Below are 12,334 nucleotides of genomic sequence, written 5' to 3'. Positions count from 1 at the left end.
CTAATGCAGACAAGATTAGAAGGGAAGCAATAAACTTTACATCCAAGGATCTGATAAAGTGCTTATTTCTAAAATATGTAGAGAATTGACTCAAATTTATAATAGTTCAAGCCATTCTCCAATTGATAAATGGTCAAAGGATATGAACAATTTTCAGATGAAGAAATTGAAACTAATTGTAGCCACATGAAAAGGTATTTCAAATCACTATTGATCAGAGAAATGTAAATTAAGACAACTCTGAGATATCACTATACACCTGTCAGATTGGCTAAGATGACAGGAAAAGATAATGACGAATGTTGGAGGGAATGTGGGAAAACTGGGACACTGATGCATTGTTGGTGGAGTTGTGAATGGATCCAATCATTTTGGAGAGTGATTTGGAACTATGCTCAAAAAGTTATCAAACTGTGTATACCTTTTGATCCAGCAGTGCTACTACTGGGCTTATATCCCAAAGAGATCTTAAAGAAGGGAAAAGGGATGCATATGTGCAAAAGTGTTTGTGGCAGCCCTGTTTGTAATGGCAAGAAACTGAAAACTGAGTGGATGCCCAATAATTGGAGAATGACTGAATAAATTGTGATATATGAATGCCATTGAATATTATTGTTCTATGAGAAACTATTAGCAAGATGATTTCAGAGAAGCCTAGAGAGGGTTACATGAACTGATGTTAACTGAAATGAGCAGAACCAAGAGATCATTGTACACGACAACAATAAGACTATACAATGATCAATTCTGATGGATGTGGCTCTCCAATATTGAGATGATTCAAACCAGTTTCACTTGTGCAGTGATGAAGAGAGCTATCTACATCCACAGAGAGGACCATGGGAACAGAGTGTGGAATACAACATCGCGTTCTTATTCTGTTGTTATTTGCTTGCATTATGTTTTCTTTCTTTGGCATTTTCACTCGCTCTGTTGTTATTTGTTTGCATTTTGTTTTCTTTCTCAGTTTTTCTTTTTCTTCCTTCTTGATCTAATTTTTCTTATGCAACAAGATAATTGTATAAATACTTCTAACATGTATTTCAACATATTTAACATGTATTGGACAACCTGCCAGCTAGGAGTGGGGAGAAGGAGAGGAAAATTTGCAACAAAAGGTTATGCAAGGGTCAATATTGGAAAAATTACCCATGCGTATGTTTTGTAAATAAAAAGCTTTAATAAAAATTTTTTAAAAAGAGGCCTGGAGAGATTTACAGGAACTGATGCTAAGTGAAATGAGCAGAACCAGGAGATCATTATACACAGCAACAAGAAAACTATATGATGATCAATTCTGATGGATGGGGCTCTTTTTAACAATGAGATGATTCAAACCAGTTCCCATTGTTCAGTGATGAAGAGAGCCATCTACATCCAGAGAGAGTACTGTGGGAACTGAGTGTGAAACACAACATAGCATTCTCATTCTTTCTGTTGCTGTTTGCTTGCATTTTGTTTGATTTCTCAGATTTTTTTTTTCCTTCTTGATCCAATTTTTCTTGTGCACTAAGGTAACTGTATAAATATGTATATATATATATATATATATATATATATATATATATATTGGATTTAATATATATTTTAACATATTTAACATGTATTGGACTACCTGCCAGCTAGGGGAGGGGGTGAGGGGAAAGAGGGGAAAACTTGCAACAAAAGGTTATGTAAGAGTCAATGTTGGAAAAAATTATCCATGCATATGCTTTGTAAACAAAAAGCTTTAATAAGAAAGAAAAAAAGAATTGTTTTTAAGGTTCAAATGAGAGAATATAAATAAAACTGCTATCCTCTTAAGTTTGTGAACTTTGAAAAACTCTCTCCTCTCTCTCTTTCTCTCTCCCTGCCTCCCTCCCCCATCTCTCTTTATCTCCTCAATCCCCATCTTTTTCTCATCTCTTTCTCCTTCTCTCCCTCTCTCCTCTCTCTCTTTCTATACAGATATATATATATATATATATTTATATGTATACTATGAGTAGAAGGAGGACAGTATATCCCTTCAGGCTTCTTTCCCTGATCTTGTTTCTGCCCCGTCCCAGCACCCTGGTCCCAGACCTTGTACAACAAGATATTCCCATACAACCAACTCTGAGTTCATTCCATTCTCATTTCTCTGCTGGGGGCTTCTGGGAGTGAAATAATTATGGGGACCTACAGGTACTGCTACTCGAGGAGTGCATTTTCCTCACTAAGCATGGAAAACTTTTCTCTTCTAGGTGTGCAGGGATGATTGGGATCCCCCTTTCATCTACTGATTCATTCTCCTCCCTAGTGGTTTTTATTTCTGAGCTCCTTGACAACCAAGTGGGCTTTTCAAGATGATAGGATCACAGACCTAGAGTTGAGAAGGCTCTCAGAGGCCATCGGTCCAACTATCCCATTTTACAGATGAGGAAACAGGATCAGAGAAGTATAAATGACACACAGAGGTAGAAGTAGGATTTGAATTCATATCTTTTGGCTTTGGAGCTCTATTCAATGTACAATGTACAATGTACAATGCTTCCTCCTGAGCTCTAGAATTTCTGAATCAAAATTCTCTCCTTAGAAAGACCATCTGTAATACAGCAGGGATGGGGAACCTCTTTTCTAGACAGGGGTGGGGGACCTGTTTTCTGCCAAGGGCCATTTGGATATTTATAACATCATTCATGGACCATACAAAATTATCAACTTAAAGAACTCAAGCAATGGGACGCTATTATATGCAGCTTTCAGTTCATCATCGCCTGCAGTTTCCTTAGCAAATAATCCCCAGCCCTGATCTAGAGCTTTTTGGAAGAAGAAGTCTAGATTGGAAAATAAGTGGAAAAAATAGTTCAGATCTGCCATGGAGAATAGCTGTGTGACAATGGTCATACCATCTAACTTCTCTGTAGCTCAGATTCCTCCTTTGAAAAATGGGGCCATAATACCTGTCATCATCACTAGCCAGGATGATTGTAAGATTCCAGTGAATATACGAGAAGTGCTATCGAAACCTCAAAGTGTTACATAAATGTCAGAGATAATTATTGTTGGCCCCCTCTCCAGGTAGTTATGCCTTCTTTTTTATTCTAAATTTTCATTTTTATTGATGTTTTTCTTTTCTTTTTCTCATTATTGTCACTTCTCCAAGATTCTCCCCAGTCTCACTCCCATGGAACCCTTTCTTGTATCAAAGAAATATATCCAACAAATTAACCCAATGCCATATGGGAAAACATATGTCTCACTCTGTACCATCTTTTTGCTTAGAAATGAAAAGCATCCTTCATCATCAGCCCTCTGACATCAGAAATGTAAAAGTATCGCCTTACCTGGCATGTGCAGGGTCCTGGACAGCCAGTGCTTCAGGCCATGGACATGGCTCTTAGGGATCCACAGTGCCATATAATCTGAGAAGCATTCAATGTCATCTATCAAAGGCAAAAACATCAAGGAGAAAAAAAGAGCTTCTTGGTGCTGAGCACTGTCCAGCGAGCAGTGAGACAGTAAACTCTTGTTTATCCAGAAGAGCTGGGGAAGACTAAGAGAAAGCACATATACCAGAGATCGTAGGTCATAGAATTTCAAGACTCATGGAGAACTTGGAGTCTGGAATCTAGCCAGAAGAAAGAGGAAACTAAACCCCTCATCCACTTGCCCTAGGTCATCCAACTATTAGATTTTATGAGAAAGGATCTAGATTCAAATTCTGATACTTCTAGCTGTCCTTCCCTAGGACTCAGTTTTCTTATCCAGATTCTTAGTTTAATGTTTTTTTGATTATCAAACTGGACTTCTTGTTCCTCATACACAGGTCTCCATTTCCCATCTCTGAGACTTTTTCCAGGCTGTGCCCCTACCCAGAATGCATTCCCTCTTCCCCTCTGCCTCTTAGATTTCCAGACCCTAGCTACTACATGAAACCTTTGCTGATTTTCCCAGTTCAGTTGCTAGTGCCCCTTCTCCAGCCTGTACCACCTTGTATATAGTGCATTTATTTTTCATATACCTATATTAGGCACTTATTGTCTACCCTGATAGAAAGTAAGCTCTTTGAGGATAGTATCTATTATTATTTTGTCTTTTGCCCCTAATGCCTCCCTAGCACAGTGCTTGATATATAATTGATGATCAGTAAATATTCATTAATTATTGGGTTTTGAATAATCTAAAGAATTAGAATACTATAAAAAGCACTGATGGCTCAGAAGGCACATCAAGGTCTCCGAGGGTCTCAGGAGCAACTTTTAGAATACAGATTCATATTGTCTAGGACGATAAATTTAGGAGGTAGAAGAAGTTGGGTTTGGGTTTGGATAGTCCCTTTTAAAAATTAGTCCCTGGTATTAACTTGTTCCCTTGTCATTGAATACTTACAAGAAATTCTCTTTTTTTTTCCTTTTTTCTTTTCTTTTAAGCTGTCCAGTGGCTTGAAGTCTGAATAATAGAACTTGTTGAAATGACAGTAATATTTAATGCTTACATAGTGACTTCAGAGTGACAAAGCATTTTGTTTATATTGTCTCATTTGAGCCTCAGGATATCCCAATGAAATCAGTTCTTTTGAGTTATTAGCCCATTTCTCAGACTTGCCTAGTCACATGACTGGTAAATGTGAGAGATGGAATTTGAACCCAGGTCTTCTTGACTCCTACTCCTGGACACCATCTGCTACAACATGATTGGTCTCAACACCAAAAAATGTAACTTGCCAAGTGGGAGACTGGGGGAGGGCCTTTGTTCCATCTGACATGAGACAGCACAATAGAGAAGAAGGAGGGCAAAACTTGAAGTCAGAGAGAGGACTGGGTTCAAGTTCCAACTCTGACACTGGCTTGTGTATCTTTCTGAGCCTCAGTTTCCCCATCTGTTAAAGAGAGGTAATAATACCCATAGCACCATTTCATAGAATTATTGTGAAGACTGAATGGGATGATGTATGTATGTAAAGTGCTCTGAAAATATTAAAGCACGATGTGAATTAAGATAGTATTTCCATAGTGATTTGCAGATACCTCATTTGATCTTCACAACAACTCTGGGAGGTGGGTGGGTGCTATTACTACCCCCATTTTAGAAATGCGAAAAACTGAGGCAGATAGTGAGGCTAAAATCACATAGCTAATAAGTGACCAAGGCTAGAGTTGAACTCAGGTCTTTCTGAAGCTAGGTCTATCCCTCTGGCTCTATCACTGCCTCTGTCACTGGCTCCAGCAGTAGCTCAATCACTGGCTCTATCACTGCCTCTGTCACTGGTTCCATTATTAGCTCAATTACTGACTTTCATGACCTGGGGCATAGTCGTTCAACCTCTCTCCCTAGACTTTGGTCTCCTCCCCATGTAAAGTGACAGGGTTGGATGAAATGATTTCTAGAGTCCCCTTGAGGGCTGTGATTCCATGAAATATGCATTTACATAATCCTTTCTCTGAGAAAGGTTTGGCAAATGAAACAGGAGTGCTTTCTTATTAATGAAAGATCTGTGATGGAAATAGTCAATAAAAGTCAAATATATCATAGATGGAGAGCGAGGAAGGATCTTAAAGGTCATCTAGAGCTCAGCTTCTTAAACTGTGGGTTGTGACCCCCATGGGGTCCTGTAACTGAATGTGGGGGTCATGAAATTATGATTTGCTATCAGTAAATGTTTGACTTGTATACCCATTTTATAAATCTATATACCCAGGGTCATGTAAAAATTTCTTGGGCAAAAAGGAGTCATAAGTGGAAAAAGTTTAATAAGTGCTGGTCCAGACTAACTCCTGCGTTTTATTAAGGAGGTGATTGGAAACAAGAGGAGAGGGCCAATGACTTCCCTACAGTCACCTAAGTAAAGTGTTAGAGATGGGATTCAAACCCAGGGCCTTTGACTTCAAATAATAGGATCCGAGATTCCATTTATTCTAAATCCATTTATTCTAAAGAAGAATCCATTTATTCTAAATTCTCCATTATACAGATTAAGAACTGAGGCAGCCAGATGTGAACTTACATCCTGTGATTGCCTAATGTAATAAAATGAAGAGATCAGATAAGATGTTGTCTAAGAACCTTTACAGACTTCTGTGTCAACAAGATGAAGGAATAAACATTTTCTTCAAGCCTTTTGTTGTTCAGTAGTTTTCTAGTCTTGTCCGACTCTTCATGACCTCATTTGGGGTTTTCTTGGCAGAAATACTGGAGTGGTTGGCCATTTCCTTCTCCAGCTCATTTTAGAGAAGGAAAAAATCAAGACACATAGGGATAAGTGACTTGCCCAGTGTCACATAGGTCTGAAGTTGGATTTGAACTCAGGTGTTCCTGAATCTAGGCCTGACTCTATCACCTAGATGCCCTTCTTCAAGCCTTAACTTCCCCAGAGTGAATTAAGTATCAGAAGAATTTGGAACTGCCCACGGGGCTATAAAATTGTATGACCTTTGATCCAGGAGTGTCAATGGTTCTGTATTTCCAAGATAACATATAAAAAGGGGAAAGGACCTACATGTGCAAAAATGTTTGTGGCAAAGAGCTGGAAACTGAGTGGATGCCCATCAGTTGGGGAATGGCTGAATAAATTATGGGATATGAATGTTATGGAACATTATTGTTCTATAAGAAATGATGAGCAGGCTGATTTCAGAAAAGCCTGGAGAGACTTAAATGAACTGATGCTGAATGAAATGAGTAGAACCAAGAGAATATTGTGCACAGCAACAGCAAGACTATGTGATGATATGTATCATCTTTTCTTTTCAACAATGAGATGATTCAAGGCAATTCCAATAGACTTGGGATGGGACGTGCCATTGCATCCAGAGAGAGAACTATGAAGATTGAATGTGGATTGAAGCATAGTATTTTCACCTTTTTGTTTGTTTGTTTTCTTTCTTGCATTTTTTCCTTTTTGATCTGGTTTTTCTTGTACAATATGACAAATATGGAGTTGTACATATTTAACCTATGTTACATTACTCGCAGTAGTGGGGTGCAGGGAGAGGAGAAGGGAGGGAGAAAAATTTGTAACACAAAGTTCTACAGCAATGAATGTTGAAAGTTTCCTTTACATGTATTTGGAAAAATAAAATACTATTTAAAAAATGAATCAAAAAAACAATGCTTCTAGAGATAAGGCAATTGTTCCTATATCTAAAGATCCTCTCAGTTCTAAGGTTCTGGGATTTCCCCAAAATGGTTGAACATTCGCTGAACATTCCCTGCCTTAGAAGTCCCTCCAATATAATGATGTAAGATTGTTACTCTGCTCAGCAAAGAAATCTCTTGGACATCAGTGGCTGCTGATGCCTCCCAAGATGTCAAAAGGACGATTTATTTACCTGCTGAAATTTCAACCACTTGGTCTGGCCTGTCCTCCTTTGACTTGACAGGGAGAACTCCTGGAAGAGCACATGTCAGACAAATGACCCTGCAATGGAAGAAGAAAAGGGAAGGAGGCTTGGGTTCGTTGCACAGCTATGTGGTAAAACTGGCACCACCTGAGGTCATTGCTAGTTAGCCGAGAATTTCTAAAAGGCAAAATTGCTGGATATGGCATATGATTATAAAATGGGGATGGGAAGGTACCCAGCGGCCATTAAGTCCAGCTCCTTGCTTCTACAGATAAGGATACTGAGGTATCAAAAAACTAAAGAATTCCATGAAATCATATAAGCAGGAAGCAGCAAAGCTGAAATTTGAACCCAGGGCTTCTGGCTCCAGATCCAGCTCCTTATTTTCCACCACACCACCTCTCAGGGATTTGCTGCACGTTGCAGGAGTGTGTGATGTAATACTGAAAGCCAAGGCACTGAGGGCGCCCTCCAGCATACTCTGTGATTGACTGGACAGCTCCTAAGGGAGCATTACAGGCTAAACAAGAGGCAGAAGCTTGGAGCAGAGCATCTGCAAAGCAGTCCCAGTTTCCTGCTCAGTGGAATAGAGAGGCTACAATCTGACCAGGAAGAAAGTGCCCACTTACCTGGAGTGAGGATCTAACCTCAGCCCCCAGCCCACCAGCTAAACATCTTCATTATTTCCTATTTCCCTTGGACTTTCTAGTTGTTACTAGCCATTTTTGTACCTAGGGCAAGCAGCCCAGAAATAGCTTTCAAATGAACTTAAAAATAACTACAATGGAAGGAGAAGAGGGATCCCAGGAGTATTTCTCAAGTCTTCTATGCTGGGCCAGGGGAAAGCTTAAGTGTGTTGCTCTCTTTGAAAGGAAGCAAGGGGAGAGAGAGAGAAGTGGGCTATCTATCTAGCAACTTCATGTTTAACTAAATATTTTAACTTATTACTTTAGTCATTTCTGCATTGCAACACTCCTGAAAATGTGGTCAGTTCTCTCTAAATTTCAGAAGCCTGGAAACCAGCCCCACTTGCCCCACCCTCATTATATCTCCACTGGTTTTAGATGGCATAGGGAAATGAGTTTCAACAGCATCCATATGCATGGCCTTGGTTCTCTGCAGAGATCTAACAGGAACTGAGCAGTCTCAGGACATAAGGTAGAAATCACCACCAGCCAGGAAACTAACACAGCAGTTGTCAAATCAGCCAAACCTTTACCTAATGATGTCCCACAGCTATCCTCCGACTCATTTATGGGGAAGACAAAAATCCTTCCCAAAGCAGAGGAAACTGCCAAGCCAAGAGGAGAGAGCACCACACAATTTAGACGCTTTATATTCTATTTCAATGGGAGGGAACAATGAGCTTTCTCCTAATACGCCCTCCTACCTTGGCCACCCCATTAGTCAGAGGCCTGGAACCCTCCGCCTTCATTCAGCACCCAGCGGGAGAATAGGTTATTATTATTTGATTAATTCACAAAACAAAGACCTGGCCAGTGCAATTGGACTTGAAGAAAGGTTCTCTGAGGGAGAGTAAATCTGAAATTATAGAGGAAGAGAATTAACTAAGGAAAAGGGGAAGTTGGGTAGGCTGATGCTAGTACCAGGTCCCAAAGGGGGGGGGGGGGGGGAAAGGATCTTTTTCCTAACATTACAGTCAATCCAGATTAAACAAGGCCAGATGGTGATACTGCCCTGCCCTTTTTGTATCCCCAGTTATAAACCCCACACCAAAACAACAACAACAAAAAATCCTTTAAAATGAAAGCACTAACAAAGTGCCAGCTAGGACATTGGTCCCTTTCTTTTTGTTAGTGCTAAAATCCCCGGGAAAGGACAAACTATGTTTATTTGCAGAGTCAGTGAAATTCAAACACGCCTTGTTACACCTGACACCTTGAAGAACATCTCACAGAATCTCAGGATTGAAAGAGACTCCCGAGGTCAGCTAGCCCAACCTCTAATGAACAAGAATTCCATGTACAACATTTCCACCAAGTGGTTAGCCAGTCTTTGAAGGTCTCTAAAAGCAAGGAACTCACTACTTCCCAGCACAATTCATCCCACTCTAGGATAACTCTTATTGCTAGCAATTTTTTCCTTCTGTCAAGCCAAGATCCTGCTCTCCAATCCTCTATTGCTCCTGATTTTGCTGTTTGAGGTCTAACAGAACAAATCCAGTCCTTGTTCCATGAGTCAAACCTTCAAATATTTGAAGACAGTGGCCCTACCCAAGGCTTCACTACATTAAAGACCCCCCAGATCTTTCAGATAACTCCCCACATGCCATGATGCCCAGGCCATTTGCCATCTGGACAATCTCCTCCAGCTTATTAATGTTTTTCCTACGATGTCCACAACAGCACACCACATCCCAGATGGTTTCTGATGGGAGTAAAAGTCAAGTTTCTCACCTCTCTAGTCCTAGACACTCAGTTTCTTTTAGTGAAGCCCAAGATCATTAGCTTTTTGGCTAACAGAAAGTATTTTCCTGGAGAACAATATGTAATTTTTTCCCCCACAAAAGGACTGAACTCCAAAGAATTTCAAAGCACTTCATGAGTAAACACAATTCTGGTAATTTGACAAGGGAAAGAACTGAGTCACACAGTGATATGGAGTGAATAAGTCATCATTACTAAAGCAGAGAATCTAGAAGCTAGGCTCCAGGCCTATTTTCCAACCACAGAATTGTAGAGTCTTCTGAAAATAAATATGAAGGGTTCATGGTCCATGGATCCTGATAATGGCTCAGATGGATCACGTTCCATCTTGGAAACTACCCCAAAAGAGCATTCTCTCTTTGAATCATAATTTCCACTCAGAATTTACTTTGGAACTTTTAAAAAGAGAACGTAATTACAACTTATGTCTATGTTTCCACACCTGTGAATAACAGGGCCTTCAGCTCCTATACAAGTACTTAAATTATTAGATGGTATAGAACAGCATTTCTAGCATAAGAAACAGGCAATAAGTGATATATAATCAGATCATCTCACCCTCAATCAAATCATTTCTATCGTTCCTAATTTAATATCACTTCTTTCAAACCCAATTTCCTTCTCTTTAATTTGGGGTTAAGAGATTTGGATCTCTTGCTAAATCTTGGTCTTTCCAAAGTACTGCCTGCAAATTCCAAAGAAATCATAATGAAAAATGCTATCCACATCCAGAGACAGAACTGATGAATTAGGAGTGTAAAACAAAGTATAATTTTCTTACTTTCTTCATTTTTCTTGCTTTTTTTGTGATAGGACTAACATGGAATGATTTCAGATGTATAACTGATCACATTGCTTGCCTTCTCAGTGGACTGGGGAAGCACAGGATAAAAGGAGAGAATTTGAAACTCATTTTGAAAAAAAATATATTCAAAAATAATAAATATTTATTTAAAAATTTTAAATGTTGTCTTTTTATAAATTTCCATTCAAATTCCACTACCATCATGAAGCCTTCTCTAATTTACCCAGATAAAAATCTTCTCCCTCCCCCAGTTTTCCTAGAGCATTTTGTCTGTATTTCTCTTTCAACCTCACCACTTTGAATTATACTTATCTATGTACAGGTGACATTAACTACCACCAATACAATGTCCTTTTTTTATTGTACCCCCTAGCACTTGGATTGGATTTATGGGAGGACATAGATGTAGGTCAGTTATAGCATGAATGAGTAGCAATCTGTATCATTGGAGGGAATGTCCACAATGATCTAAGACCCACTGAAAATCTGGAGAGACCACATCATTCAACACAGTTTTGGAACATACTAATTGGTGCTTAATGAAGATTCCTTAAATCTTTGCTGAAGCTCTTAGAAACGGACTAAACACTCTCCTGATTATGGTTTAGTAGGATTGTGCCTTAGCATCCTAAAGCTGTATTTTCCTTCCTCTTTTTCACTAAGTCAGGGGGCACTTACCAAACTGTAGCTGATGGACTCTTCATCCTTATTTTTCTGCTGGTTCTTCTCTTGCCCAATATAGACTCAGGAGGGGAATTTATCCAGTTGCTATGGGTAGAAACAACAGCCTGAATGAAAACTCAATGCCTCTCCCCTCAGCCCAAATTTGCAAAGCATTCCCAGGTGGTAAAATCCTCAGTTCAAAATGTCATCTAGGTGTTGGAAAACACAGAAGGGAGAGAGAAAGAGAAGATAGGCAGACAGACAGAAACAGAAACAGAAAAATAAAGAAAAAAAAGAGAATGAAATAGAGAAAAAGAGAGAGGCAGAGAGATACAGGGATAGAAAAATAGAGAGGAAGAAAGAGAGAGAGAGGGAGAGGGGGGGGGCAGGGAAGGAGGGAGAGAAACTAATTCTACTTTGGTGAGACTGCCTGCTTTAGCTTCAAGGGCACTTGAGATAATAATAATGAGGAAGATGATAATAAAGTAATTCCTCAGAGCTCTTATATCTGAATTGTTCCCACTTACAAGAAAAAAAAAGTTTTAATTTTAATATCATATCAAGGTCTGGGTGGCCATCTTGTAGATGAAAGGGTCCATGGACCTGTGGGTCCATGCATAGATTTCCAGGGGGAGGGAAGGAAAAAGGATGAACTTGGATGGAGAAAAATGGCATCTTTATAATTGGTTCTTTTTGTAATACATGGCATTTTATTTTATTCATTTAAAAACATGATTGCCTAAAACATAGGCTTTATCAGACTGCCCAAGAGATCCATAGTACAGACAAAATTCACAATCCCTGGACTAGAAAGATCCCTGCCTGAACAAGACTCCTTTCTATAGATCTTCCAATAAGAGGCCATTAGATAGATTCAAACAAATCTAACCTTTGTTTGAACAAGACCAGCAACTTGAAAGAGCAGCAACTCTCCTCCCCCACAGCAGTCTATTCCAAAGGTTCTCAAAGTATGGTCCAGAGAATACAGGGGGGCTTCTGAAAGCCTTTGGAGGGTCTATTAATCCAAAATTAACTTATACTTCTAATATGATAAATATCTATAAATACAACCCATATTTAAAAAAAAAAACTCTTTGGACAGATTCTCAAGAAGT

The 12,334-nt window shown here is 39.2% G+C and overlaps 1 protein-coding gene across 3 annotated transcripts in view; it reads right to left on the bottom strand.

Moving 5' to 3' along the window:
• Positions 1 to 12,334, bottom strand: part of C3H1orf127 (chromosome 3 C1orf127 homolog) — a 56,668-nt gene that overhangs the window by 27,192 nt on the left and 17,142 nt on the right. For all 3 annotated transcript variants that reach the window (XM_031962872.1, XM_031962873.1, XM_031962874.1), the window contains exons 2-4: positions 11,235 to 11,324; positions 7,293 to 7,381; positions 3,309 to 3,407 (exon numbers count right to left, since the gene is read on the bottom strand). In XM_031962872.1, coding sequence (XP_031818732.1) covers positions 3,309 to 3,407; positions 7,293 to 7,381; positions 11,235 to 11,260 — 214 coding nt within the window. In that variant the 5' untranslated portion in view covers positions 11,261 to 11,324. The remainder of the gene's footprint in view (positions 1 to 3,308; positions 3,408 to 7,292; positions 7,382 to 11,234; positions 11,325 to 12,334) is intronic.

The sequence above is a fragment of the Sarcophilus harrisii genome, chromosome 3 (assembly GCF_902635505.1).
Source record: "Sarcophilus harrisii chromosome 3, mSarHar1.11, whole genome shotgun sequence".
NCBI lineage: Eukaryota > Metazoa > Chordata > Mammalia > Dasyuromorphia > Dasyuridae > Sarcophilus > Sarcophilus harrisii.
The sequence above is the reverse complement of the archived record's forward strand: the minus strand, read 5'-3'. Positions and strand labels throughout refer to the sequence as shown.